Raw genomic sequence first — 26,537 nt, forward strand, 5'->3', positions numbered from 1 at the left:
TGCTGCTATGGGCGTGGACATAAACAAACATACACACAAGCACACACAATGTCTTATTCAAGTGCACAAGCGTACACAGTTCCTCTTCCCAGTCCTGACATGTGCGATTTGATTAGTGACTGCATACTGCAGCACTAAGCAAAAATGAAAACCCAAGAGGACAGCAGATGTTCATACTCTACCTCCCTCCCACAACCCCTCTGCCTCTCACCACTCCCCTCTCTCTCTGTCTCATTTATGGACAGGGACACACATTCACACTTACACACACACACACACACTTTTTCCTCAGACTGCTCCATATTGGTGTGCAGCCAAAGGGTAACCCAGGGAGAAGGTGCACCTGTTAGTGTTTATCCTCCACAATATGTCAACAACCACAGAATTTAGCGCCACGCTCCGCTGATTCTAACAAACTGATCTTTTCATTTCTATCTAAGATTTGATGCATATGTGAGACTTGTTTATGGATCTGGAGACCTCTAATCTCTCTTTGTTCAGGGCTTTGTTCATTTTGTCAGCCACTCACATCTCAGTTTAGGTGCTTCCATCTGACTTTACAGTGGAAATGCATTCAGGTCCAAACAGGTCTAATTCTAGATGTTGGAAACACTGGTAACATTTAACAAAAAATAAAAAATAAAAATCATACAGGTTGTTCTGCTCGGCTGAATTTTTAAAAACTGCTTTTTTTTTTTTAAAAATCACACTGAGCCAAAGCCTCTGACCATAGACTATGCAGCAAAATCTCACATTTCACACAATGCGTATGCTGTTAAATCTAATGGCAAAGATGCTCTGACAAGCTTCAATACAACAAGTCATGTAGCATATGTGTTTACTGAGACCTATTCAGCTATCAAAAGCACAAGATTATTGGCTCCATTAGTGTCCCAATGTGATGGCATTTTGTTTGATATACTTGTATGTCACTTTTATGTTCATGATCCTCACAGCTTTAGTCAGATGCACCCACCACGGTGACACAGAGCCACAGTAAGCGCACAACATTTGCAATCCGTACAAGACTGGACTGAACATTATGTGGGTTATGATGCATGAGGTCAGACTCGTCTTACTGAGACATTTCATAATGGCGTGACAATCAATATTAGCCTGACAAATGCTCTGTAGATGTATAAAACATATCGGGGATGGATGGGTGCAGTTTAAAACATTGCTTTTCGACATGTTTGAGCTTCTTGAATATCAGTGTGATAAATGACTCTTATTGGCTTCTTACGCTCAAAGGTTTTACTCCACTTACAGCAACTGTTGTCAGCTTTACAAAAAGATTATTATACAGTTCATCCGTGTATATTGTCTAAAAAGCTAGTGATCAGCAGCAGATCTGACATAACATTCAGCATAGATTTCTCCTGTTTATTAGGCTTAGATAAACAGAAAAGAAAAGAACAAAAAACATGTTATACTTTATAATGGTATGTAAACCTCGCAAGCAGGGAAGTTAAGACAGCGCTATATTTCCTTTTTGAATCATGGAACCTACAGGAATCCCAGGAGCATCTGAGAAAGAGTAATTTCTAACTCTCAAAACATATATTATTAAAACAAGTGTAGAATTCTAAATAATATAACAGAAAGCACTTATGCTAACTTTAGATAAAAAGCAAGCATTTTATTGTTTAGAAAAAATAGGTACCCTTCTGCTTTGGCTCTCAAAGGTCTATTGACTTCTAATGCAAAGATACAAGTTTTGTGGAACAAAATGGAGATTCAGTCTATGTACCAGAACGAACGTTGTGTACACTGAGTATAATTTGATAAACTACTCTTCCTTCAACATACTGTCATGTCATGTCATGCATTGATACTTGATTTTCATTCTGAGTTACAGTAGAAACACACCTGTTTGATGATAGACTTTAGCCTTGCCATAGCAATGACAGTGACCCACACTGACATAAGCGACCCGAGGAAGTCACAGAACTGCAGGACGTCATACTCCATGATGCAAAAGACAACAATGCCCGGCTGGTCACATGCATGGTAGAACTGTGGGAGGAGATCGAAATAACAGCGGTTATACCAGCCAAGAAATGGGATGGGAAAATATACTGCTATAAACAGCAAATTCTTTAAAAATAAGAACTTTGTTTTTGTTTGGTAAAAAATAACACATTTTATATTGACTTCACTTTTTTTTATATTCACTTTGTACACCCCAGCATGTACCCATTGATAAGATCTGAACACACAAGTTATTCTTTTAACCTGACAAACAGCTAACATGTGCAAGAGATGGTTGTTTACACAGCCAAACAATTCACTTAGCCTACATGTCATTGCCGTTCAGTCACAAACAAAACATGTACTGGACATTCTAAACTAATCTCAACTTTTTGTAAGAGAAATTTAACTATGGTATCAATCTAAGTCAGCATTTTCAATAAATCTTCCTTGAGTAAAGAAAAGGAAACACAGACATGGATGCCTTCATGGCATTATACTTTCTATATCTGGCAAAGCAAACTGTCTTTAAACCCTTCTCAAGCAAAAGTTAACGAAGAAGACCGCCAATAATACATAAAATTAAATAACTTCCTTTCCTTTTTCTAATGTAATTTCTTCCAAATTCTTTCCATCAGTCAAATAAATCTATGACATTGATGAGGTACTGATTAAAAGTTCATGCTAGATGGTTAGCAAAGTGCTATTTACATTAGTACACTTATTTTATATTGTACAGACACTAATCAGGCTGTCTTCCTCTCTAAAACCCTTGTCTGCTCTGTTTGACCAGCACCACAGGCCCGAGAAGGCATGTTCTTCTTATACTTGAAAATACAATCAGTATGACTGAGTCATTGTTATGGATTAATTTTGGTCTTGCTTTCTCTCTATTTCTCTCTTTACACTTTTGATAAGATGGATGCTTTAAAAATCTTACTTCAGCCTGTTGAAAAGGTCAGAAAATGGTATAACAATTCCCCAGAGTATCTCTTATCTGTAGAGCCCAAGACTGTTCAAGTTGGCTTAAAAGTTGTGAAGTTGCTAGTAATTGAAAGTAAGGATGTATTTCAAGAGAAAGATTAAAAAATAGCTAATCAACCACTTTAAAGGAGAACAAGCATGCAGCATCTTTATTCAGCAAAACACAGGTCTTGCGAGTTAAACCATTTCCATAACTAGGTTAGAGAAACAGATGCAAGTCATCTGCATAGTATGAAATTCTTAAACTCTTCATTACTAATGATTAAATTAATCTTTCGCCAATTATCAAATTAACAATCTTAATTTGAATCCACCACGATCAACTGGATTCTTCTGTTCAGTTTCTGTGATTGAGGAGTTGAGTCTACGAAGGTATTCAGCTGCAAAGGTGCACCCCCGGGGAGAGTATTCTTTGAATTTCTCGTCACTCTTATACTTCAGACTTTCAGTATAACTCAGATTCCAGTATCCTGCAGAAATACGCAAATGACTCTGAGCACGTGGGTTGTATCAGTGATGAACAAGAATAAAGGAAACTGGTCAACCACTTTGTGGCATGATGTGGGAACAATCCTCTTAATGAATTAATCCTCTTAATAAGTAAACAAGACAAAAGGAGAGGATTGTTGATTTTGGGAGGGTCAGAAATGAGCCAAAAGCTATTTCCGTTCTGGAGAGAAGAGGTGGAGATGGTGGAGGACTACAGATGTCTGGCTGTTCCCCTGGAGAGCCAACTGACCTGGAAATGCAACACTGAGACTGTCTACAAGGAGGAACAGAGTAAACTTTATTTCTTGAGGAGGCTTAGGTCCTTCAATATTTGCACCAACATGTTGCATATCTATAAGTCTGTTGTGGAGACTTCCATCTGTTTGGGCAGCAGCATCAGAGCCAGTGACTCAGAAGTAGAACAAACAGAGAGAAAGCAGGTCCTCGGCTGGGGACTGCTCTGGAGCCCCTGGTGCTGCTTATGCAAAGATAAATGTTGTAAAAGCTGCTCAACATAATGGATAACACTGGACCCTCTACATAAGATTGTGATCAAACAACAAAGTATGTTCAGTCAGAGGATTCTTCAGCTCGGAGGAAACACAGAACCTTATAGATAATCCCTGTCCACAGCAATGGCTGAAAAATATAATAACTATTGACTGATGACTGTTATCAATTCTTTATGAGGCAAAATAATTTCATAAAAATTTAAAGTAGCATTCAGTTCAAGTTAAGTTTAACTGAATGAAATTGGTTTACCAACATAAACGTTTACTTTAAGCATTCTTCAACCATCATTTGTTCTTGATTCTCACCAACATTTAGTTGAACATCCTAACATTAGAGGTAGCAATCTGTATTACGTTGCCTGCCTGCTCATTTCTTTTCATAAGCATCCTTGTCCCCATTTCCAGTACATGAAATTATGGTGAACATGATCCAAGATTATTTTTCAGTCAAAGTAACCGATTTTATTTCTATTATGTTTCATTAAAGAGTAGCTGAATCTGAATCCGAAGTACAACCCTTCAGTAGTTTGTCTTCATATAAATTCCATCAGTCACCATTTTGATTTATTTATTAGAAGTAACTCACAGTGGAGAAGAACATGGTGAAGATGTACACTGAAGCCTCCAGTAGATAATGGCTCCGAATGGCGATGGCCACCGGTGGGACAAACATCAAATTACTGAGACAGAGCAGAAGGGTGGAGAGGAGCTGGAAACTGTAGGAGTAGGCTTCTGAGTTGTCAGTGCATCCCCAGCCATTCCAGCCTAATACACAAAACAAACACATCATGAAAACTGAAAGATAACCCAAGAATAGAAAATTATTTCAAATAGAAATTTCATGGGAAAAAAAGAAAAAGGGTTTTGTCTTACTTCAACTCTTATTACATTTTCTTGTATATTAAACTGTTTTAATACCTTATTCATTTAATCAATGGTATCTCTTAAAAAGTATGCATGTCCTGATGAAACGAATGTATCATTAGCCTTTTCTTACAACAGCATATCTCTGTAAGCATATTATAAAACATATTTGTGTGAAGTTCTTGATCCAGCAGAATAGAGCCTCTTTGTGTGAACTCCCTTCTGCTTTTACACACCCCTGCTTTGCCACATTGGAACCTTATCAAGTGGTGGATTGGATAAGACAGAGCGGATTAAATATTCGTGAGCACTGTTGAACAGAGGTTTTGCAGAATGAAACGAGCCAAGGGCAACAGCTGAATGCAGACTGCCTGCCAGGAAGCAGAGACACACATGAAGTATGACAATGAATTTAACTGAAGAGTAGCGGGCTCCAATAAAAGAAGATCAAAGGCAGGATTTTTTTTTAAAAAGCCTCAGAGGGCATGCTTTGTTTAGCTTCATAAGCTCATCTTTATTGAAAAGCTGTTCTAATTAAGAGCATGTTTTATTGTCTTATCAAAACAGCTTATATTAGATTAATGCAAGGCCACATTGGACAGTGGTAGGTGTTGTACAATTTAATTGCAGTATTGTCAGTTCAGTTCTGGAAAATTACTTATGCCATCCCACCTGGCTCTCTCCCATTTTCTTGTCACTCTGCATGATGTATTTTCCGACAAATTAGAAATTCATTGCAGTGGTGATGACCCCATTTCCTCACAGAAAGTTTCATCTCATCATCGTGCAAGCAGAAAAATCTTCTGACTGCTGAAAATCAAGTCATCATCAAGTAATCATTAATTTATGGTCACACTTTCTGCTCATTATTAATTGCTAATTTATAAATAAGGGAACTGTTGAATCAAATCCAAAGAAGACATCCGGAGACGACCTAATCTAAATTTAGCTCACAGTGGGCGCAAATTCAAATCTACAAGCGAGGAGGGAAAGAGCTTTTCATGTCAGCCTGACAAATACACTGACACTGTGCTGCATTGCAACACAATCTCTACAGAAATCGTTACCTGCTTTGCATTCACATGCAGCATAAAGGTAGTTGTTGGTGCGTAGAAGCTTGCACTGTCCGTATGTCCCGCAGTCGTTGATGCACGGAGTGAGGTATGATCGCATATACACCTCTGCAGTAACATTGGTGCACACCTCGAACCTGTAAAAAGGCAAACGAGCAGTCGGAGATGGAGGTGTTATCATCATCAGATTTTTGCTGATGATTAATTACTCCACAGATAATGGTGTTGACAATTTAATCTCTCTGTTAATCTCATCAAACTATTATATCATTGGCCAAACATCAAATATGATAGCAAGGCTTTAATTTTTCTGCACTAAACATTGCTTTTTTAGAATTCAGTCATAAGACTGCAGGGCCAAAGCTCTGGCTGCAGCTATCTTTTCAATTTTGGTGAATTGTTTGGGTTTACAGATGTGTATCATTATTCTTTTCTTAATGAGTAGTATCAGCACTTTTGGCCACAGTCAAAACAGCTGTAAGTCTGGCAACTTGCCTCTTAAAATTTATTGCTTGAGCTCTCAGATTGGAAAACAAATGTGCGCATGATATTTATGTCAACTGATGCTTACTGAAATCAGTTAATGGTGATCCCGTCATTGTTGGTCATTATCTATCAAAATGTCCAGTTTGTTTACTGGCTATTTTTATAGTAATGATAATACTCACAACATCCTAATAAACTCATGTTTATTGTTATCTCATCTTAATTCATGAGCAATTTGTAACCTTGCAGAGCATTTTGAGTTGTTATGTACTTCATTTTGGTTGCGTAATCTCCAAATTCATAGAGAAAATACAAAAGCTAATTTCTGAAAACTATTTCTGTTGTTCAAAGAATGAATGAAACAAGAGTTCTACTTGTTTAACAGTTACTTAGTATTTTAATTAATTAAGTTTTTTTTTCACGTTGCTCTATCTGGGGTTTGTGAGAAGAGTCTCCTCCACTTTTTCATCATAGACATTTAAAAAAATTCAACGCATAAAAGAAGTTACTGCTACATTCTACAAAGTAGCAATTGCACAGGAATGAACTGATGATGTCTTAATCTCTTGCATTTTGTGGGAATTCAAAGACAATTAATAACAGAGAATGAAAGCCCTGGAGGCAACAAATGCGTTCGTCTTTCCCCACTTCACAGTTCTTCAAAATGACACCTTTGCCCACTTCTTTAATAATTGTGGACGTTAAGAGTAGCTGTCAATCGCACTACCACTTCTCTTCTCTAGCCAGACTGAACTGATTTAGCATGTGTATAAGTGTGAAATCTAACACGAAGCAATGTGAACGCTGTCACCGTTTTCATACCTCAGCTTAGCTTTAATGTGAAGATGAGTATGTGTCCCACACCATCTGTTATTATCTGTTATTCAAATTCAATTGGAACTCTCACGAGGACCAGAAAAAAAGAATTGCCTAATTTCATTCTGTTCACATTGTTGGGCTAATAAAGGTTCAGCAAAACAGCTCAATCTGCTGATTTGCTAATACTTAAGAACTTGTGAAAAAGCTTTGGACGATTTAATGGAAATATTCCCCCTCCTCCAGCCGACATCTCTCACAGTGACTTTAAACAATACTCAGTACATAAGGGGGTTAGAAAATGTTGGATAATGAAAGATACTATCTCGCTCACAAACTATAGGAGCTATGCCCTTTACAAAAAGGAAAATATGCCTGGCAGTTTGCTCTGTTTAATGTACTTAAGATGGAAGAAAAGAAATACCGTCTACCCCATTTACAATAAAATCCCCCTGTGTGAACAAAAATAGCTTGGAGAAAATTATGACATTTCACCTTTTACATTTTAGGAAAGACACAAATTTATATGCATGTTTGAATAATTTTTAACGTACAATTGTGGAAATGGGAATGTTCAGTTTTTTCCATGTGAGGTGGGCACCAGAGGACAAATCAGTCTGCTGGGTAACAGATGGGAAGGGATGTGGTTAAATAGCGTGGTTTCTACATTAGCGTGCTAGATTATTCATCTTGATAAACAAAGTTGTGATTGTTATTTGAAGATGTGTTATAGGAAATATCATGCATCCAATTGTCTTTTATGTTTGACAGCAAATATTGTCTCACAAAGGTTGCCGAGGGGTGTTGGTACCAAGCCGAAGAACTGATTATGAGATGGTCAAAAATTTATGAGCAACAGAGAACCAACTCGTTTCAGTGAATTTCTGCTTGTAAATCACATTTTTAAGACTTTCTGGGTTGAGCACTACAGGGAACACAATTTACACACTTGTTTCCGCTTTAAAGGCGCAGTTGGATATTTTGGGAAATGTGTTTATTCGCTCTCCTGCCAAGACTTGGATTAGACGATAGATACCCCTCTTGTGTTATCAGAAGGATTCTCATCTTTAGACGGAGCAGTATGCTCCTGTTTTTCCAGTCTTTTTGTTAAGTTTTCTGGCAGAAGTCTCATTTTGAAAAAAAAACACTCATTGTCTACATCAAGTCACAAGTGCAAATAATTATTTTTCCAAAGGATTTAGAATATTCAAAGAAAGACTTAAAAACTACAACTCCAGTTCCAAAAAAGTTGGGATGCTGTGTAAAATCTGAAACAGAAACTGCAACAGAATGCAATGATTTGCAGAGCTTGTAAATTTCATTAAAAATATGAACCCATTTTGAGTTTGTTGGTAGCAAATCTCAAAAAGGTTGAAATGAAAGCAATAAAAAAAAATTTAAGGTGTTACCAAAAATTAAACCGCTGGATGTACATTTTGTAACTAATTAAATTAATGGGCAACAGGTCAGTAACATGATTGGGTATAAAAAAAAAAGCACCTCAGAGAGGCAGAGTATCTCAGAAGTAGATTTGGAAATGATTGTATTCTGGTTTTATTTACATTTTACACACAGCGTCTCAACTGTTTCAGAATTGGAGAATTTTTTTTTTTACCCATTACTTTGTCAAAGATTTTTCATCTAACTCAAGTAAGAATTTATTTCCTAATCAAACAGCATGATCTGTCTCACCCATGTTCAGTGCCACACAGGGAGCGAAGACTGAGGTACCAAGTGCCTGTCTGTGGGTAAGGAATTCTTAGTTTGGTGATATTAGAAGATACGTTCACAGACAGGGAAAACCCAGCCACCGATTCTGAGGAAAAACAGAGCAGAAACTAACAATGAGTTTGACTGATACAGCTTTTACATTACAGAGAAAAAACATTTAACAACCAGATCATTTGGAAATTATGATGTTACAAGTTTAGGCTATTTTGTCAAAGTTAAATTTTACATACCTGATTCGCATTTCAATGATGAGTTTTCCCGCAAGAAAAGAGGCATGCCATGGTTCAGGCAGCCGAACACTGTGAGATTAGCTCCTTTCAGTGTAGACTGAAAATAAAAACAAACAAGCAAATTTCAATCACCTGTATAACCATTGCCCATCTGGAGCCATCGTGTTGGTGAGCTTATACTGTTCATGACTACCTCAGGCCTCTCTTCTCCTTAGCTATGAGACAGTTAACTTTAAAACTAACAAATCAAGTGAGAGCACTCTCCTTCTGTCTGCCAGAGGCATCTAAATGAAGATGTTGGCAGTTTATATCCTTAAAGCATCAATTATACATTACCATGCTCATGCATTAAAAAGAATCCAGGGGAATTATTCAAGCGATGGGAGTTGCATATGCTAATATAAAGTGGCTCAATCTGCAGAGAGTTGAATGGAGGCCCCTGCAGTATGGTTTGATGTATCAGCAAAAGAACAACAGGCGCACAGATAACAGTTAAAACATTTTTTAAATGAGTGGGTTCATAGCGCATCAGTGCACACTCAAGCACCTTATCCGACACTTCGCAAGTTTTAAATTCCTCTTTACTTTGTCACAATGTCTCTGTCTGTTGGAGTGAAATGTAGGTGCAGCAGAGCGATGAGGTGTTTTTCAACAAATATGAAAAACTTTCAGCTGAGTTACTAAACTAGAAAGTGCCCGTAAATTCAGAATAAGTCCTTCTATCACAGACAAAACTTTACAGAACAAGATTCAGCACATTAAATGCATTTGCTTTGCGTCCAGGGATATGCATCTGATGGTGGGAATAAGTGTTGGCAATTATTTCAGGAATAATTAAGATTTCTATCACCCCCATAGCACAAAATGAGCATAATGTATATGCAGGGAGTTGTTAAATAATGCAATGACGAAGAAACACTTTGCCCAGTGCTGAGATTTCAGACTTCCTAAACTCACCATCTGGCCTGTTACTCTCTTGATACGAAGACTAAATCACGCCCACTGGCATTTCGAGATGGGTCCTCCTCCTTCCTCCCTGTCTTTCATCCCAACTCCCCCCTGCAGTCTGAAGATGAAGGATTAAGCAAGAAACATTCAAGCGTGGAATACTGAACGGGCTTACGGTACTCTGGGACCAATGGAAAGCAAAGGGGTCAAAAGCCCCTAAAACTAGATTTTGTTTTCAGTTCAAAGACTTTCATCCATTCTTAGCAGCACAGCAATGCCTTTGCGACAACCGATCCACCACTTCAGTCAGACTGAAACAGCCTAACAACTATTTGATGTGATACAGAATTTACAACAGAAATTCAGGGTATGTAGAACCTAAATTCAAGATGTTGGTGCTCCTTTGACCTTTTCTCTTGCGACATCAGAAAACGCAAACATTCATTATCTCTAGAGGAGGATTTCAAGCTTAATAATTTTCCCTGAACTGCAGCCATAGAGTTGACATATCACATTTAGACTCAGATATCTATGATTACCAAAACATTTCAAGTAGACTTTGAGGACTTTGGATTCATGGATGACTGATCGTTATGGCGAAAAGGTTTCTTATGAAATCACGTCAAGTTCTAAACTTATATTGTGGTAAATTGTGTCTAAACATCTGCTGAATGAATAGGGCTAAGGGCTGCACTGAAAATGAATGTCAACCTGGAAAATGTTATGCTGCATCATAAATCTCAAGAAAAATATTCTCATCATGACATCTAATGACATTTGCATTCAAATCCAAAACCAATTCAGCAGTGCACGCCCACCTACTGTGTACACAAACCAGAAAATGACATACTTAAAAAAAAAATTGCATTTTGCATCTTTCACCTTTTTGAATACAGTCATAATCTTGATCTCCTCTAAAAAGGTATCTCTTTGAAACATATAATTAAAAACTATTATACGGTTTTAACAATCTTTTTTTCATTACTGGCTTTATAAGTATTCCTCCTGCAGATTTCGCAACAGTTCGTGCTTTAAAAAACAATATTGATTGGAATGGTTTACTCTCACTGAACTGAAAGGGTTCGTGCTGCCAAACCAAACATAGTTTGTCACCATTTACAGAGGATTCATCTGTATGCCATTTCAAATAAAATACCAAACCCCAACATGGTTCTTCACTCCACCCCAGTCTCTAATTCAGCTTGCAGCTGAGAATGTCAAACTTGATTTTTGGTAGAAATTAAGCCAAATAATTCTCAAGCTGTTTGCAAGTTTGAATCATGATACTTTAAACCACTCATCATTTGTTCTCCACAGGTGTTGACCTCCTGATGAGGCCAAGGAAGTGTTGAAACATAAAGCTCACTCTCCTCTTCACCGCACAGAGAGAGTTATGTTTGGGACACGTTTACGAGTCAGTATTTCTCAGAGTTGATGTATAGTTCCACCCCTTCTATCTTGATAAGGGGCTCATTTATCGAGTGAACAATTGGACAAACGATCCCTTCTCCTTACTTGCCGTAAACATGAAGGTTCACCAGGAAACACAAGAAATTAGGTAGCAAGATTATCTCAAGATACAGTGATTATTTTGTGATATATACGGTATGGTCGATCTTTTAAATTTATCATCTGAACTAACTGTGTTCTGAAGAAACCAGGAAATTCCTTTTTCTTCCAACTCCGCTCCGTGTGTCGGTGTTGTGCAGAAATTAAGATTTTACTGATAAGTGTTGAGGCTCCATCTGTTTTCCAAGTCTTTTCTCAGCTCTCTGCATCTTCACAATTCAGAGACCAGCACATTTAAGAAGATTTAATTCAATTTAATTCAAACACGTCTGAAAATTCCTTTTACTAGCAGAACATTTTGTGATCTTTTGTTAATTAATGTTCCTTTAGATTTCTGCTTTAAGCCTTATTACAAATTCATGCCTGGAATTTTAATGTTAATTTTATATGGGCATTTATTTACTGCTTGGGCATGTAAGACACTTTGTAACAGTGCCATATTTGTCACATCTAATATGGGGTTTATATGCCTGATCCATTATGCATCAGTTAGTTATGATTGGCGAATGTGAGCGGCAGAGGCATAATTCAGTTAGAGTGCTGTCTGCCAACTAAATAATCAAGGTTACTGAGTGAAAAGGAGTACTGTGGAAACATTTCTGAATAGAAAGCTGAAAATAAAACACTACAAGACCAGAGACATGTCATCTCTAATCACAAAAATGAGGGAAAAAGTTTCAGTGAATGCACGTTTTGTCTCTGTTACTAAGTTTGTGTAGTTTTGCTTTTCTATATTTCCCCAGAGTTGTCCTGCTGACATGTAAAAGGTGATCAAATACAATGCAGTCTGATGCAAGAACTAGGAGGAAACTGACACGCACTCTGGATCCTGCACATTGTAGTTTCCAAAATATAAAAATTAAACTTCTTCATGGGTTTCTGTTTTTTCTTATTTTTCCAATCATCTGTTATATTATTATGATTTCAGTCCACAGCTCACCTCCTGAATGTATGAATGTTGCTTAGCAACAATAAGACATTTTTACCTGACTGAGCATAACATTTCCATTTCACACTAAAAAAAATAAAATAAATGACTAATCAACATCTTTTACATCTATACTTATTAGTATATGTCTTTATTCAGACATTCACGAATGAAAGAGAATTTAGTTTTCAATGTTGCGGACATCTAGCTAGGCCTGTATTTCCACACCTCCCCTGTGTGAACAGAGGTGACGTAACATTAATATACCACAGACTCCCCTGGCTCTTATAGACCAAAAATAAACATGAAAATAAATTAATGTGTATACAACATGCTGTCAGTAAGACCCTTTCAAGCTCTACATTTTGTTATCTAATCAGGCTCCTTTTAAAAATAGATCAAATTCTTTTTTGCCCATCAGTCTACTGAGTCTCCACTATAACGGAGCAAAAGCAAGACTGAAATATCCTATTCATGGAAATATTCAGGTACATTGGTATGACTTGTAACTGAGCTCTGATGCACTCTACTTCTGTCAGTGATACTTGTGATGCCTCCACAACTTGACTGAAATCACCGGTGCGTAATTGCATTCATTAAACATTCATTATGTCAGCGTGAAAATCAAGGCATTAGATCAAAAATAATTGTCCATAGATGTGTGAGACAGGATTGTGTCAAAGCAGAGACATGGGGATGGAACAACACGGTTTTTAAAGCACTGAAGGTACCCAAAAGCACAGCAGCCTCCACCGCTGGAAGCGACTGTGAATGAAATGGAATAAGACTGGAACCATCAACAAACTCCCTGATCCTAAACTAAACAGACTGTTCACACTATGTAATCAGGGATGAAGGGTCTTGGTCAGACAGGTCATCAACGACCCAATCATCACCATGAATGAGTTCCTTTGCGGAGATGGGACCCTTATAGACACGCAACCTTCAGTGTAGCACTCCAGTCACGCATATATGGTAGAGTGGAAAGATACAAGTCATTCCTCACTAAAAGACACGTGACAAACCTCTGGGCAAAATTCTCTGATCTGGTGTTGTAAAGGTTGGACTTTTTGAAAATGATTCCCAACAGCACATGTGAAAGAAACCAGGCAGTGAGCATTACTTCACTGATACCATCCCTACAGTCAAACAGTGTGCTTTTTGAAAGGCAGCATCTTACTCTGGAAAACTTGGGTAAAAGGTTAAAAGCTGTTGATTATTCAAGCTGCCATCAAGATTTACATTTCAACAAGACAACAATCTGAGGCATACTAACCATTAAAAAAAAAAGCCAATAAAGCATCTCTGAGAAGAGCTGAAAATGTCTTTGCACTGACATTACCAATCCATCCTGGTTGAGCTTAAACATTCTTGCAAAGAGGAGTGAAAGAAACTTGAGGGTGCGTCAAGACTGTGAGAACATTTCTGATGAGACTTCAGGCTATAGTGCTGCTGGTTCTTAAACCAAAAGCTATGTGAAGGGTTGTAATGATCATGTAAATGGGAAGAAAAAAAAAAAATCAGTCCTTTAATTTTACTAAATCTACAATCTTTAAACAAATTGTCTATTATTGTGGAGAAATGCTAAGCAGAAAAAAGAAATAGAAACAATGTTCAGATGAATCTGTGATAAAATCAGGGCCATGTATGTAGGAATTAATATGCACATAACTTTGGAAAAAAAAAAGTTTTGATAAGTAGAAACAGAAAATGTGACATCTACTTTTTGAGTTTGTTGTTATTGTATTATTTATTTTGTCAAATTTTGTGTTTGTTCAATCATTAATGTATTATTAATACATTAAAATATATTTCTCTGGGCATCGCTGGGTCCATATAAGCTATGGGTTACTGAAAAAGATTGCACAACATAAAACACAAACAAGGTATACGTGAAGAAGTTTAGAATTCTAACACTCATTAAAGAACCTAAGATATTTTTTTTTTTCCCCTACAAGCCCAAAAGAGAACATTGAAACATTGCGCCAAAAAGACTGAATCAATATAATGCCACTTGAGGTAACAGTGGAAATAAAACCTATATGCATTCCTTTCACACTTTGGCTCAGAAAGTGGTACAGGGCAGACAAGGAGCTCATGCTATTGTCTCCAAAAGCCCTGCAAATCTGCCAGAGTCCCCCACTGGCATCGGATGACTGAATTCTGTGCCTGTGACAAGCAAGTGACAGATCATCGCCAAGGGGGGCAGAAATCTGTCCGTAGAATAATATACCATGACACTCTCTCTGAAGAATACAACTTGCAGCTTGCAGAACAATCACACCAACCAGGTTTCATCACAACATATCGTCTCTGTGACTTCTGCACAGTTAAAAATCAGCCAAACAACTCACTTGAGACCATAGCAAGACATGGGATGAGAGGGTTAAGGGTCTATCCCTGTGTGAATTGGGTGGCAGCAAAACACTTAGATTGCTAGTGGAAAGCTAACAGATAGCACATGGAGTTTCTCCTAACCAGACAGCAGGAAAGAAGTGCACATACATAAACATGGAAACTATGAATACTCGATCGAGAAAAGACCAAAGCTGCCACTTAAACTGCAGGACAATCTCTTTGTCAGTGGCAACGTGAACCAATTCATTAATTATTTTCTTTTGCTCACTTTTTCTCTGAGATTTTGGGAAGTAGGGGTGTATGCTGCTTTCTTACCAGGGGTTAGATAAGAAGATCAATAATCAATTTCATCTCTTTGCATTGAGTGAAGATGAAGGATGTGTTTAGCCTTGCTTATCACAAAGTCTGGAGGCAGGGAGAAGCAGCGTGAAGGCTACAGCTGCATTTCAACAACTTTACTTGCCTTGCATAAATGCAAGGCTACGACTCTGATTATTTTCATTAATGACTAGTCTTTCATTGATTTCTACATGAATTGCTCATTTTGTCTGATAAATCTTGAAGTGAGACTTTCTTAAATGGATGGATGGGTGTTAAGGCTAAAAATGTCCTTGAACAAGAGAGATAAAACTGATATCAGTCTTACTTCTGGGAAGGCAGCAAAAAAAAAGGAATATATTCTGAAATGTCAGGAGGTTCTTCTGAACTAAACAATCAAAGGTATCCATTTTAAGCTTTATTCTTGACTTATTTCATCCCTGGATGTCTTGATTCCTATCAAGAGTGAAATGTTTAAAAGTCTGTATGCAAGCCTGTATCTTTCTGGCTTCCTGCAGACCAACTGAGCCTCTGTAGGTGCATTCATAATGCCATCACAATCTGACAGATAGATCAACAGAGACCTATCAAATCCAACTTGATTGACTTTTTGCATTTTGTTCACTCGCAATTAGAGACATATGTCACAGGCTCAAACACTGGCTTCTGTTTTGTTGCAAACTTTTTCAGTTTCCACAGCACAGTCTATGACCATGCGTGCATCCATATTTAGCAGTCTAGCTGAGCCAGACACTTTGTGAGACCAATTATTCACCCTTTCTAGCTGGGGTATTTTCTCTTCATCAACTGTTGCATATTTACACCCTGATTACAATCTGATCTCATGCAACAGAAAAGCATGCAGTGTATGAGGGAACAGGGGGCCAACACAGCCCCGTCGAACATTTTGGATCAGTTTCTTTGTCAGCAAGCAGTCCAGGATATGTGTTAGGGATGCAAAATAACAAAAAAAAAACATGCCAGTTTAACGTTTTTGTACCTAATCTGCATAGCCATGGCTTTCACCCTTGAACATGCAGAAGCAGTGTTATTTGCCAAACTCACCATGTTTAGTTTGAGCTCCATGTTGAGGACACCTCCGCTGTCTAAAACAGGCATTAGGTTAATGGCGAATACAGCAGCCCTGTCTGGTGGAATTGATATATTTGGACCAAAGAAGACGTAGAAATGCACAGAGAAAGTGTCCAGCTCATTGCGCAGGGTTGGACGGATGGGCCAGCACTTATTAATGTCTGCTTTGGGAGCGAGGTAAATGATGCTGTCCTCTGAGGTGTGGAGATGACTAGCATTCTGAGACAGGCCGGGCAGAGCTGCCATAAACAGCGTATCAGACAGGGAGAAACCCATTGCCGTTCCAAAAGACTGAGGCATGTTCATCGAGGAGCCGGGCTGTGCTCGGTCCTTCAACAAACTGGGCTTGGAGCAATCTGTTCAGAAGAGAGAGATCCAAAAGATAATCAGTCAAACAGATGCATGCATCAGTAAAATATTCAGGTGGATTTCAATTGGCTTGTTGCAAAAGGCTTTACAATGCACCCTGCAACATTTTGTGGAATAACAAAATTAAACAATAAGTAAAAATCCCAAAGAAATTGAAAAAACACATGTATTACTTGAGTTGCTTTAGGCATGGTAGGCAAGCCATCTTTCAAATTTTGTGAATTATCCCTTTCGGCTGGATCCCATATTGTATCCAGCAAAATTCCGAGCTATACACTGTTTCTTAACGAGACAAAGACTCACTGTAATTGCAATTGGTATGCTCTTTCTCAGCACAAAGCAGCTCGCAGCAGAATGGTCACTGATGGCAACTGGCAAAGTATCATCAAATACCACCAGTCCCCAAGGGGAAAGTATTTTTCAAAGGCTTTTCTAGCTCAGCATCGTTTGCATGGAGTTGTCTCTGAAAGAGTGTGAAGTATTCTGATGTGGATCCAGGCAGCTGAAGCTCTCCTTAAATAGTGGAAAGGCATGCACTGCTTGCAAGAGACAGAAGTGACTTTAGAATGTAGAGCAAGACTGATATACAGCATATAGAAAATGCATATGCAAGTATATGTGTGGGTGGCAGAGGGAGGACAGGATATGCAAACATGTGTTTTATAAAATTTACACTCTAAAGTTATGGCCGCATTTTGCTTTTATATTCAGTATCCAAACATCCAGCAAGACACTCAAAAAAACTGTACACACAACAATGATAAATATTAAATTGCAACCTAGTTTTACGACATTCTGTCTAGCCAGCAACTATGATGCATGTAAATTGGACTGAATTCAAATGACGTTACACATTTCCCTTTCTGAGAAAGCTCATAACAACAAGAACCAATATTATCAAATGAGCATGAGAAGGTGAAAGCTCCAGATGGTCTTCCTACTGAACCTGAGGTGTTCTTCAATTCAAATCCACAAAAGGTCAAGTAAGATCTGCCTGGCAGGCAGTAGGAGAGACAGAGTGTGAATAATTAGTATCTGTGTTGCCATGGTGACCAAGTGCACTGTACAGTGTGGAACAGAGGCAAAGGATCGCTACATGAGCGTGGACTTCCCACAGATTTGCGATCCTTGTAGAAAAAGCATAAAGAATATCTCTGCTGTCCACAACCCAAAAACAGCACGTAGCACTCAGTCATGCAATCTCTGGGCTCTTAGCAGTCCCTGATGAATCACCTCAGTTTGGGCTCCAGCATTTCTTGAACAAGCCTTTTAACTGACCGTCCTTTTCTTATAGGAAAACGCATGTCCAAAAATCTATTTCTACCATGCACATCTTGTTAAAAGCATGGCCCTCATGGACACAAGAAGACATCTGGATTTTTTTTATTAGTACATTTTAAACGTATCCACAGTCTGTTATACCGACTGTACAGTTTTGGATTAAGGATACAACTCGATTTCCAAAAATGTTTGGCATGAAAATTTGAACCCACGTTTTTGTTTTGTTTTCCAATTATCGGCTCACCTTAAATTTGATACCGGCAACACATTTCAAAGAGACTGGGACTGGGAATGTGTGTTGTATCAGCTCCTCTTTTAACAACACTACAAGTGTCTGATAACTGAGAGGTCCAGCTCCTTAAGCACTGAAGTGTTTTTACCCCCCCAACCCCCCACCATTCTTACTTGATTCAAAATTTCAGCTGCTCTGCAGTTCTGAGCCTCCTTTGTTACAATTTTCATTTCATATTGCAAATATTTTCAGTAGGATTAAAGTCAGGCTGTATGGTAGAGATTTAACCTTACTGTGTGGATGCAGCAACACACCAGTTCACCTACAATCCTGTTCAGTGATGTTCCTGAATTGATGCTGCGATTTCAACTCAGGAATTACATTTGTTTTTTAATACGGTGCAGCCTGAGAACTTCAAGATCATGGCTAATAACTATGCATATTTTACCTTTGTCACTGACAAGGTAAGGTAAGGTAAGGTTCAAATGATCCAAATCAGTGATAACACGTATCATAGATGATGGCACTCTGAAATTGTTTGCATTTCTAAATTCAGATACATTATTATCAAACTGATTCATTTGTTTCACACAGACTTTCACTGAATGAAAAATCTCTGGAGCGCTTCTGTTATATCTGGTCATGTTACAAACCTGTTAAAAGTTGACTCAATGAGTTGTGAAATGTTTTTATACTGGAATTCAAATTGAGCATGCATGTTTCAGTTTCAATATTTTATACAATGTCTTTTTTACCGATTTCAATTCAACACAATTTTTAAATGATTTGCAAAACACTGCATTTTGTTTTTGCTTTCATTTTACACAGCCTGCTAAGTATTTTGGAAATGGATTTGTATGGTATCCTGCTGAGAGCCACTTTGAGCTTTTGTTTTGTCTAATTTACGAGTTTTAAGATTTTTTTGAGACCACCCGAGTGTGGTTCCAAATAACGCATCCAAAGCAGCAGGAGGGAAAAGAATGTACAATGCGGGAAGCAAACTGTGCACATATTGTGGTGATAAACACTGTCGCAATTAATTTGAAAATGATGTGAGAAAAGAGAAATTACCATTAGATGATTTGTTTTTTTTTGCAAAATTGGTGAAATAGTGGCATTTATAAACCAATCAGCTCCTCGCCATACGAAAAAGCCTGATGGGAATAAACCATGCAAATTAAGCATTGCAAACTTACTACTTAAAATCCAAATTAGATATCAATAGAACAAAATGACATATTTTGATTTTCATTTGAAAACTTCAGTGATTTTAGTCTTAAGTCTTAAGAACAAATTACTCTGAACGAAAAAACATTAGCAAGTGGTGTCTGGGGTTAGCTAGTGTTGACAAACTGAGTCTACTGGCTGGCTTTGCTCTTCTCTGCCATACTGTTTTCATATTTTAAAGTTTTACCGTTTCTCCCAAGTGACATTTTTGGCTGGGAAGGCTGCTGCTCTGCTCAACCATGAGTCATGTCGACTCAAATTCATTTATTCAAATTCGTTTCTCTCATTTATTCAGCAATGCTGTGGTTTCAAATTCAAAAGCATAAACCTGAGTTAAGGATTTAATGATTTAAAGCCAATTGAGTGAATGAAAAATAGATGCAGCTCTCCAACTCTTGAAATACAAAAAGATCTCTGATGCAGCTAAAAAGCCACAACCTGGTAGAAAAGATTACATTTAAATTAAAAACAGCAAGGAAATGATATTTTCAAAAATGCAGTCACTCATATATATTTCTCTTAAACATTCTCACCTGTGACTTGTATCCCGATGCGAAAGTAAACGTCAGAGTTACTTAGATACCTCTCCACAAGGATGTAGTACCACTGCTCCCAGTCAGGTACGAGGGTGACCAGTTCACATGGGTTCCACTCCCTGCAGTCGAGGGCACTTGAGTTATGCACAGGTGGCGCCCGCGCTCTTATCTTCAGCACCACGGGACAATTGTCACTACTTTTGTTCTTGGTGCTGCAGTTTACCAGCTGCACCTTCACCTTCGATATGTAATTGGGGATGAACACCCTGGATAGATAACACAGATGTTTTAGGGATTAAATTGTACAACAGAATGTTTATAAAAAGAACTTGTGTTTATTAGTGGTAGTTAGACAAAATTTAATTAAATTTAATTAGTACATTTTGAAAAATTACAAAAAAATTGTTGTTGCCAGTTGATGCGAGTTGATGCCAATGTCAGTTTCATTTAAATTATTGATGTTACATCACATTTTCAAACTAAACAAGGACTAATATACATAACTATAGCTGTTTTTTTTAAAGTCAGTCACAAACAACTCCACAACTGAAGCCCAGAGTGAACAAGGTTCAGTTCTATGGATAAGAGACACTTCAAAGAAATATACAATATGTCTCTTAATCCTTATCTCCATGGCAGAGTGAAATTTAAAAATCTCTTACACAACCTGCTCAAAAATTTCTTGACTGCAGATCCTATAAAATCAAAGTATCAAAGTCCAATAAATGATTGTGGCCACAGAGGTACCAAGCAGCCTCTTCAATGAATGTGTCATGCTTTTAAACCTTAAGAAAAGGCTTCAGTTAAATGTTAATGTGATGAATATATGAAATTTTGAATAAGCAGTTCAATTCCTTTCACATCACTCTTAGCACTCAAGTAACAATGCCTTTTCTTTCGTTTGAGCAAAAGAAATATAATGAAAATGTAAACCCTGAAAAAAAAAGATCTATTATGAAAGCAAGAGGGGTGGAGTTGATAAAAGTGAACAAATCTTAAGCACACTATGAAACTGCAACACCAGCTCATAATGAAGACTCAAAGAAAATCATAACTGAAAAAGCAAATGAGTGATTAGACTGAAAAGGTAGCAGACTTTATTTTATTTATTATTATTTATTTAAAAAAAATCTTGGTGTGTAATTTTAAAGGCAATACAATCCGATTCTTCATTTTCAGAAGCTCGCAAAGAAGACTTACTTGTACAGTGCAGATCTGTTGTGGACCGGGATAATTTGGTCAATGAAGTATCCAGGATAAAGCACAGAAATTCCAATCAGCCTCTGGACAATGAGCTGCGGTTGGAATAGATACTGGCATTCCTCAGACAGACCCTACAACAATATCACAACAGTGGTTTGAATTGTGTTCTTGTGGCAAACTCGCCAATGTTTCTTTAAAGCTGGTAAGGAGAAGATTAGATATCATTCAGACTGGCTGAAAATTCCTAATGGACTGTGTGCATTAAGCCTGTCAGCCTCTTGGATTAATATCACTCTGTCCTCCTCCTCTCTGCCACAAAGCGTAGCCGGCACCCACTATTTCACTTGTGTTGCTCTGAGCCATTATTGCTGTGAGATGAGCCAAGCAGACAGAATGACTTAAAAGCCACGAGACTGTGCATTGTTTCTACACATGATCTGCTGTAAAATGTGTTTCGAAAAAGGAGAGAAAAAAGCCCTTGATTCAAAAGGACAGGTGTGAATGCCAAATTAGGTCCTTCATTTCTGTCAGCTGATCACTAACCTCTTGTGCTCCCGCAACAATTACCGTGACGTGTCATTAGTCTGGCAGCTGCCAGGGTGACCCTTTGATTTATTAGAGCCTGTCACATTCACCTGCACATGCGAATTGTAGAGCAACTTGTATTTTAATTACAACGACTTCAGTATGGGTTTTTGAAGGCCAGCGCTTTCCCACTGCTTGGTGTTTGATAACCTTCCGTTTGACCATTTTTATTCTAACTCAGATATTGGCATTCATTTATTTTTCACAGAATTCCAGTCTTGGCAAGCTGTTAAAGCCTCTTAAATTCCATTAGAGCCATAAAGCACTAAAACTCCCTCAAAAAAAAATCCTGACTAATTCCATTATTTTAGCTCTTTCGGTCAGACATGCCCACAGAGGCAGTGCATTTTTAGGGTCAACTCTGGGGTATACACTGAGGTTCCAGTCTATTACATCCACCTGAACAATCTTATGCAATCTGTCACAACAGTGGTGCAATAAATGAAACCTTTGACAGCTCATGTTCAGCTCTGTTGAACACAATGGTCATTTTTTTAGCCTTTTGTTCGTGCTGTTACAGCGTTACTGTATTGAATTGACAGTAGACAGTGCTTCCTGAGCATAAGATGATATGAATACAAACAATTGAATTAGCCAGGGGTGGAAAAATTGATTAAGTCAGCTTTTTAAGGTTGTTTTGTATATATGCAGCCTTGGACAGTAGACAAATCCAGAAGAGTCCAGCAATGAAATAAGGCTAACATATGCTATAAAATACTAGCTCTAAAACAGAACTTAATGAGCATCATAAAACAGCAATTTATTTGTTTAAATAATGGATAGAGAAAGAAGACATTTTTTCAGCTGTTAAGCCACAAGAGCCACTTTCACTGAACTTGCACAACCCCATTCACTTCAGCTTATAACTTCTTGGCATCCCTGTAAGCACAAAGATCAATGTGATAACATTTGATATTATTTACTATATCATTTACTCTATATATACTGAGAGTAAAGATTTCAAATTAGGACACGGTGCCTTGGTGTTAAAAATAAAGACATAAGATCTGTGTAGTGTCTACTGTTGGTTTTGGTCTAATGAAGGAAATTATGAGGTAAACAAATAAGTAATCTTTGATAAGAAAAAATAATAATAATAATGATAATAATGAAAAGTTAAAAAAAAAACTGTATATTTGGTAATAAGCTACTTGAAGGGAGCAAAAAACAAGTCAAATAATTCACGGAGGGAGCTGCCTGAATCTTCAGATTTCTAAGCCAAGACACCAGAACATGCTTGTGTTCAGTTAATGCATCTTTGCTGACCATGTGCTAACTTCAGAATTCAACTGAGATTATTATAAATGCAGCGTGCATCTCCCTGTTCCTCTTGCTTTGCTTCCATTTGTGTTTTCTTTCTGAACTGAAAGCATCTTGTTTGCTAAAAAAAATGCTTCATAAAGTAGAATTTCTATCTCTATTTATAGTGTGTCACTGGAAACTAGTCACATTTTAGCCACGGTGGCTTCCATCCCCAATGCCCCAAAGCAAACCAATTCTTTTGTACATTTGATGTTGATGGAAACTTCTGATGATATTTTTGATTGTTGTGTACTCGAGGTGCACTTTTGCCAGCCAGTGGGAACCACAAAGGAAGCCCAACAGAACACCATGCCAGTGACAAATAAATTGCCTGAAATGGAAATCAGCAGGTGTTTATGCAGCCAAATAGGAGAACATGATGAGATGAAGAAAAACTCTGACACTGTTCTGCCTCTTTAAGCTTTGCAGCACAAGCTGGAATACTAATCCCAGCAACTATTTACATCATATTTATTTGATTTTTGCCATCCATAAAGGGGAGTTAAGCAACCATGAAAGGAAAAATTAGAAGTAGATCTCATTAAAGTTATGTTACCAGTCACCACTGGTGAGTGATGAACAACATAACTGTGACTCAAGCGTTTAATTTGCTGCTTTAAACAGCTGATGCTGGGTGGAGGATTTTTACATTTTAACTAAGCTAACTGCATGGCTGCAGGGATGGCATTATTGGTCTGGTGGATCAATATCAAGACAGATTTATTCGCGGTATGTGTTTGTCGGTGGAGCTGCAGTAAGTACGTTAGTTGTGATAAATGTACAGGCTCACCTTGACTGAGATCTTGCCTTCATCCTTAGGTAAATGTGCAGCTAGGAACCAGTCCCCAGGGAGAGGGCTGGTGACATTGAATGCTCCTGTTGTACGGTTTGGAAGAGTCCAGGTTAGAGTCACAGCAAACGACCCTGGAACGACTGTATCCCGAGGGAAGCGGGTATACAGGGGGTTGATTACTGGAGGAGCCCCAGACCTGAAGTACCTATTAATCACAAAGCCACAATTCAAACCCTGTTAGTCCTAGCATGTTCATAAACAACACTGCCATCTGCCTAATATGAAACTGATCTACAGGAACTCTGACAGGGCATAGATGAAAACTAAAACTGAAAATTATTAATCCTTCACATTTAAATAGAAGCAGCAATATCTATGATTTCATTCAGAATATCACAAGCACACCAAAGAGACGCCATTTCTCACGATGATCTACAATAACCAACATGATAAAAGCAGAAATAAGTTGATGAGCAACATAAAAGCTTTAATTTGGCTAATGCTTTCCTATGTGAGTAATTGGCTATGAGTAATTCTTGGTCCTCCTCAAACTCATTGTCTTACACTGTCACATTGCGGTTTGGACAGCTGTCCCCAAATGTGCCCCCTTGCTCCTTGAAGGTGATGAGGTTCCATACGGCCATCATGGTGTCGTCAGGCACATTGAAGTGGAACAGTTCCACACTGGCGAAGGAGTTGAAAGCATTCAGCTTACGAGGCGTACGGGTGAAGTATTCAGTCACAAAAAGGCAGTCTGTGGTGAACAAAATCTAGTTTGAATAAGCAGGTAAAATTAAAGCAAAAAACAAAATATATATATATACACAGTTACATACAAATGTTCATGGTGTAATGTTCATCTCTTTAGTTTATCATGTTCTCATGCTAAAATCATCACACAGAGTTCAAGCTTACTTGTTACTGCTTGGCAGCTAACTATGGTGTTATATTTACTATGGTCACCAACTTTTGGTAGTGACAAACAGATATTTGACCTGATAACCAACAGATAAATAGTATGTTGTTTATCAAAGTAATTCTTCTCTAAGAAAATGTGAGTGTCTGATCTTTGTTTCACAGGATAAGGGATGTCTTTGACCTAATTTGGTGAGCACCAACCAGGATTTCAATGTTGTTTCTTATCTAAGATTTCTTTTCACCATTTTCAACCACCTAAAAAGTGGTTACAGTCAACATGTCACAAAACACCTATAATCATTTAATTGTGTTTATAACGTGCTCAGGTGTGGTTTGGAGTAAATATTGATAAATGTTAAAAGATCTAAGTCATACGGCACTGAAAGATATAAAACAGGCTTTTCTTGTTTCATATATTATCTCTTAAACATGGAAATGTTTAGGTTGTGTGCTTCCAACACGACACTTCCACAGCATCATAGATGGGAGTGGTTGCATACATTGAAGTGTGGTATTCCTCAGAGAATAGACTTAGCTTGAAAATCTGATCAAATATAACTGCCAGTTCCCTCCCTCTCTGCTGTGCTTCAGCCATTTCCAAAGCCCCCCTTTCAGAAGAAACTTTGCAGAGATGCAGAGGTGGTAGTGAATGCTGCAAGTTTGAAACTCCTCTTGGCTCTAACTGGTTATCTTCACTCTGGTATATAGGAAATTCTCACAAAGCACCTTAGAGTTGGGTGGGAGGAGCCAGAGGAACAAGGTATTTTTGCAGATTGTCCATATCTTTTCTCGTCAAAGCATAGTGACAGTTTCATCAAATATTTAATCTACCAACTTCTGTCTTAAAGTAAAGAAATGAAACGTGTTTATCCTTAAAAATGATATTGAAGATAACTTAGAAGTTAAAGTTTACCTACTCTAAATACAAAATATAGCTGTCTGTGTAGTCAAGTAAGTTATGAAGGGGCTAGGAAAAGGAAGGGCCCAGGTCAGATACTTTGACAAATTCTCCTTTTTTTTCTGAAACTTCAATGATAAAAATAAAAAAAAAAACAGATCTGAATGTCATTGCTCTGATTTTATAAGCAGTTTCTTAGAAATATTTTAAACTGGAATAAGCCCATTTGAATTGGTGGCATTGGATAAAAAATCTATCACAAAAATCATTCATAAGATTCAGAGTAGATAAGTATCTGAAGAGAATTTCATGGCAACCCATTCACTTGTTGTTAAGACATCTATGTGTGACACAAAGCCTCAACCCACGCATATAACACCAATCGCCATGTTGCAAATGAGAATAGTCATTACTTATAACTACTTTGCTTTCAAAGATTGAACAAACATTATCCAATTTGTCAGTTGTGCTATCATTCTTGGAAATTGAGCAGAGCCATATGGTGTCTCTCTATCAGAAGTTCATAATGACAAGCTCCTCCTTGAACCACACAAACTGTTTGTAGAGAGCAACATCATCTGAATATGTGATCACAGACTTTAACACCTTTTAAAGCAGCAGAGAGAGATGCATGCATGAATGCATGCTCATTCACATCCTGCATAATGTCAAATCTTTGGATTACATCCATCAAAGCTTCTGCATATAAAAGCAACAGAGCAAGTGGCAGCAGGTGTAATCTGCCACATTACCTACATGAGCTGGGCTGGCATCAAGCATGCCCAGCAGGTGGGCAAAATCTGGAGGAAATTGTGAGTCAGTTA

General features: G+C 37.8%; 2 protein-coding genes across 2 annotated transcripts in view; both read right to left on the reverse strand.

Moving 5' to 3' along the window:
• The window catches only part of tars1 (threonyl-tRNA synthetase 1), a 133,480-nt gene that overhangs the window by 55,373 nt on the left and 51,570 nt on the right, over window positions 1-26,537 (reverse strand). The gene's annotated exons all lie outside the window — the stretch shown is intronic.
• tmem8b (transmembrane protein 8B) overlaps window positions 1-26,537 on the reverse strand; it is a 38,543-nt gene that overhangs the window by 8,734 nt on the left and 3,272 nt on the right. Inside the window, exons 2-11 of the mRNA XM_072387512.1 lie at window positions 24,462-24,651; window positions 23,895-24,102; window positions 21,215-21,348; window positions 20,012-20,280; window positions 16,343-16,725; window positions 9,157-9,253; window positions 8,888-9,011; window positions 5,888-6,030; window positions 4,543-4,721; window positions 1,870-2,016 (exon numbers count right to left, since the gene is read on the reverse strand). Of these exons, the coding sequence (XP_072243613.1) occupies window positions 1,870-2,016; window positions 4,543-4,721; window positions 5,888-6,030; window positions 8,888-9,011; window positions 9,157-9,253; window positions 16,343-16,725; window positions 20,012-20,280; window positions 21,215-21,348; window positions 23,895-24,102; window positions 24,462-24,651 (1,874 nt within the window). The remainder of the gene's footprint in view (window positions 1-1,869; window positions 2,017-4,542; window positions 4,722-5,887; window positions 6,031-8,887; window positions 9,012-9,156; window positions 9,254-16,342; window positions 16,726-20,011; window positions 20,281-21,214; window positions 21,349-23,894; window positions 24,103-24,461; window positions 24,652-26,537) is intronic.

This window comes from Leuresthes tenuis, unplaced genomic scaffold (assembly GCF_036924035.1).
Source record: "Leuresthes tenuis unplaced genomic scaffold, fLeuTen1.0.hap1 SCAF_6, whole genome shotgun sequence".
NCBI lineage: Eukaryota > Metazoa > Chordata > Actinopteri > Atheriniformes > Atherinopsidae > Leuresthes > Leuresthes tenuis.